Source organism: Coffea arabica, chromosome 4e (genome assembly GCF_036785885.1).
Source record: "Coffea arabica cultivar ET-39 chromosome 4e, Coffea Arabica ET-39 HiFi, whole genome shotgun sequence".
NCBI lineage: Eukaryota > Viridiplantae > Streptophyta > Magnoliopsida > Gentianales > Rubiaceae > Coffea > Coffea arabica.
Genome location: NC_092317.1, coordinates 13,164,853 through 13,169,147, shown reverse-complemented (window position 1 = coordinate 13,169,147; position 4,295 = coordinate 13,164,853). Strand labels below are relative to the sequence as shown.

At 38.2% G+C, this 4,295-nt stretch overlaps 1 protein-coding gene across 4 annotated transcripts; it reads left to right on the top strand.

Annotated features, from left to right (window-relative positions):
• The first annotated feature begins 474 nt into the window (after positions 1–474).
• Positions 475–4,295, top strand: LOC113741874 (metal tolerance protein 1). 4 transcript variants are annotated; one of them, XM_027269525.2, is made up of 2 exons: positions 475–746; positions 2,262–4,295. In XM_027269525.2, exon 2 carries the CDS (start codon positions 2,262–2,264, stop codon positions 3,525–3,527), a length of 1,266 nt encoding a protein of 421 aa, XP_027125326.2. In that variant the 5' UTR covers positions 475–746; the 3' UTR covers positions 3,528–4,295. The 4 variants fall into 4 exon arrangements, with proteins under 4 accessions (XP_027125326.2, XP_071903792.1, XP_027125325.2 ...); XM_072047691.1 differs by lacking the exon at positions 475–746 and adding an exon at positions 799–1,363; XM_027269524.2 differs by lacking the exon at positions 475–746 and adding an exon at positions 801–1,437.

Sequence of the window (4,295 nt, the reverse complement as noted above, 5' to 3'; positions counted from 1 at the left end):
AAAATATGACCATGTGAGAGGGGCGTGCTATTTTTAGCCGGAGAAATGAGCAAAAACGAGCAATAGGACCACATTGGCTCACAATTTAAATGTGAAGGACCATTCTGGCTGATTTTATATGTAAAGGACTAAAAAAGTGTTTTTGGTAAATGTTAGGGACCAATTTGGCAAATTTCCCTATTTAAAATTTAAGCATAATAATTCAACTCGAATCTTTCTTAAAACCCACTAGCATATTCTCTAAACAATCTTTTCAGTTTTCATTTCACAAGCGCACTTATCAAAGAAAAGAAAGATATTTCATCAAAACATTTTTAAAAAAAATTAATCTTGCATATACTGGCAATTTATATACACTTTTACGGTCGAATATAATTTAAATTCATATAATATGTCATTTATTTTAAATTTAAATTCAAATTATTTGTCACTTATTTAATACTAATGAAAGTTTATGTACCGTCAAAATACTCCCACAAAAACATACATAGTTACTCTCCCAATCATTACCAATTACCGCTAGGCCACAAAGGATCCATTCATTCGTCCATCAGACACCTTTTTATTATTGCCCGAGTCCCTGCATAGCTGCAATCCCTCAATCTCTGCAGCTTCTCCCCTGCCTCTAGAAAGGCGTACTTGAAGTTAACTCCCATCTTCTTCCCTACCGCCCCACCTCCAAAGCCTCCAAGGGCCCCCAGACCATTTTCATCGGCCCCATCAAACGCCTGTTTCCTGTGTACCAGGTAAGTTTTATTACCTTGAAAGGTCCCATTTTTTGGGTTCATTTATCAAACTAAAAGCCTTATTCTTGAACCCATTATGGGTTTACTTTCATGGACGGTGATGATATATTGAATCTGCATTAATTGATATATTATGGGTTTACTTTCATGGCTATATTCATCATATGGCCAAAAAGGCAGAAAGTTTTTTTTTCCCCCTTTTTCTGGTAATTTCAAGAACTTTTTTTTTTGACATTTTGCTTGATTATGGTTTGTTGGGGGTGGTTGTCAACTTCATCTTTTGGGCAACAAGCTCTCTTTTGATCCACCTTTTTGTCCTGGTGTTGCCCCACAAAAAATAAAAATAAAAAAAACTTTTTGTCGTGGTGTCCAAATACGTGTTCTTTTTTTCTTTTTCTTTTGCATGAAGTTTGTAACATTCTTTATAAAGAATTAAGTTTTTAACTCATACTTTTTTAATGTGTCTCCTTTATTGCATTATTTGGTGGCTGTGTTTTTTGGAGCTATGTGAATGGCACCATATTTGGAGTATCTTTTGAGCGTTTTGGTTTTTGGTTTTGTTTGCTTGTTCTTTATTTGATTGCTTTAACGTTTCTGTTTCGGTTCTTATTTTTATGGTAAGCTGAGGCATCCCCCTGACTGAGGGTTTTGTTCTTTCTGAGTTTCAAATTTGCAGATTCACAGATCTCTGGTATTCAAGCTTAGCTTTTCTTGTTGTACTAATTGTTCATCTGTTTCTTTACTTTTGGGCGCTATCATCTTTGTTTGGATGAGAATGTTCTGTTTATGCTTGGACCAATGTTGTGGTTTTGGTTGTGCCATTTGTTCCATAATAAATATTGTTAAACTGGCTGTTGACTTAGTTGATAGAATCCCTTTTGCCTGATTTACACAATCAAACGAAAGGTATGCAAAAACTTGACTTAACAAGATTTAATTCTGTTCCTCTACTGGAAGCGTGTATTTAAACTGGAGCAATTTTCTATTCTTTATGCTAATGAAGTGCTTCTGTCATTAGAATTACCTTTATTACTTGGTTCATCTTAATTGTAAATCTCAGCAAGCTTTTATTGTCTCCTAATGAAACGTCTTGAACATTCTGATGCTTCTTGATTTTCTCAAATTGTGTATTGGCTTTGTTTAAAGAATTCCTCTTGCCTTGTGTAGACGGTAGAAAGAAAAGTATGCAGAAACTTGAATTAACAAGATTTAGCTTTGTTTATTGACTGGATGGCTGCATAGTATGGCGGTGTGACTTCTCCCTTCAGCTTTGTCCTTGTGAAGTGTTTTTGTAATTACAATCACTTTTGTTGTGTGGTTCATGTTGACTATGAATCTAGAAAGCTGTTCAGGGTATCTGGATGAAATCTCGTTAAGCATTATGATAGCTTGTCTGATTATTACATTTTACTCCTGTCTAGGAATCCTACATCTCTTTTTTCTGGTACTGCATTGATTCATCAATTGATTGTGTTCGTGGAGTTATCGACTGATAATTTTATCCTATTGTTTCAGATGGATGCACAAGTTTCAGAGGATGGACATGTGATTGAGATAGATGCTGATAGGCCGGCTGTAGAAAAAGGCATCGTTGCCAGTAAAGTTTGTGAGGGAGCACCATGTGGATTATCAGATGCCAAAACGAGTTCAGAACGTTCAGTGTCCATGAAAAAGCTTTGGATTGCAGTTGTACTCTGCATTGTTTTCATGAGTGTTGAGGTTGTTGGAGGCGTTAAAGCCAACAGCCTTGCAATTCTGACTGATGCTGCTCATCTGCTATCAGATGTTGCTGCTTTTGCAATATCTTTGTTTTCTATTTGGGCGTCTGGATGGGAAGCTAATCCACGCCAATCTTATGGGTTTTTCCGCATAGAAATTTTGGGGGCATTGGTCTCTATCCAGATGATATGGCTTCTTGCTGGTATCCTCGTTTATGAAGCCATTGCCAGACTCATCCATGATACTGGTGAAGTTCAGGGCTTCCTCATGTTTTTGGTGTCTGCTTTTGGCTTAGTAGTGAACATCATCATGGCTCTTGTGCTTGGACATGATCACGGACATCATGGACATAGCCACGCTCACAATCACGGACATCATGGACATGGCCATGCTCACAGTCACGGACATCATGGACATGAGGGTCATAGTGATGACGATGGGGAGAAGGAAAATGAGCATACGCATACTCATGGGGTGAGCACAGCTGGGCATCACCACCATCATGAGGGACATAGTGAGCATCCTCATGCACATGAATCAGATCACACTGAGCCTCTCCTTGAAAAGAGTTGCTCGGAGAGTCAACACAAGTCAAACAGTGGACATAAAAAGAAGCAACGGAACATCAATATCCAGGGGGCTTACCTTCACGTACTAGGTGACTCAATTCAAAGCATTGGGGTGATGATTGGTGGAGCAATTATATGGTATAAGCCAGAATGGAAAATTGTTGATCTGATTTGCACACTTGTTTTTTCTGTAATCGTGCTGGGAACCACTATAAAGATGTTGCGCAATATCCTTGAGGTTCTTATGGAGAGCACGCCTCGAGAAATTGATGCTACCAGAATTGAAAAAGGTCTTTGCGAGATGGATGAGGTTGTTGCAATCCATGAATTGCATATATGGGCAATCACGGTTGGGAAAGTGTCATTGGCTTGCCATGTGAAGATTAAACCTGATGCTGATGCTGATTTGGTGCTGGACAAAGTTGTTGTCTATATTAGGAGGGAATATAACATCAGTCATGTGACAATCCAAATTGAAAGAGAGTTCAATTAAAGGGTATGATGTGGTTTAAGCCTTGGTGTTGCATTTTCCTGGGACAGGCAAACTTCTTTCAAAGATTGTCATTTCTTTTCTAGCAACAGAGAGATGACTTTCTTGCCGATTTGGCTGCATTTTTTGTAACTATTTTACCCTTTTTACCCTTTTTCTTTTCTTTTCCTTGTGTTCTTGGTTTATGTTGAGATGTAACTTGGATAATGGCCATCTAGGAAATGCCAAATTTGGAGGTCTTGGCCTCTTAGGACTACTTCCTTTCCCTGGAGTGGATGAGCAAAAGATGCCCATCGACAATGCAATACAGGGCTACGAGTCTTAGAGAATTTAGCCTCCACCGTTGCTCTGCAGATGAATTGATGCCATTCACCTTTGATTATCAGTCGTACTTTATCCTAAGATTTGCTGTGACTGATATCCAGAAAGTGAAGAAGACCATATTGAAGCAACAAGAAATAGGTGGAACTGCAATGTTTTAACTCTGCCTTAAGGGTTATCTTGCTTACGTTTGGACGCACAATTTGGTATAATTGGGCAGACCCTGATTGATTATATCAAATCTATTGTCAGCAATGGGTGAAATATAGGCTTAATGGAGGCAAAATCGAGCCTTTTTAGCTACAAATCTGCTCGTGTAGATAACTGTTTAACAGTGTGTTAGTGTTATTTTTGTATCCTACCAGTACTAGATAACTTTTTACAGTGTTATGTGTTACTTTTGTATCCTACCAGTACAAGTAAAGCATAACTGTTAATTTGTGCCGGCAA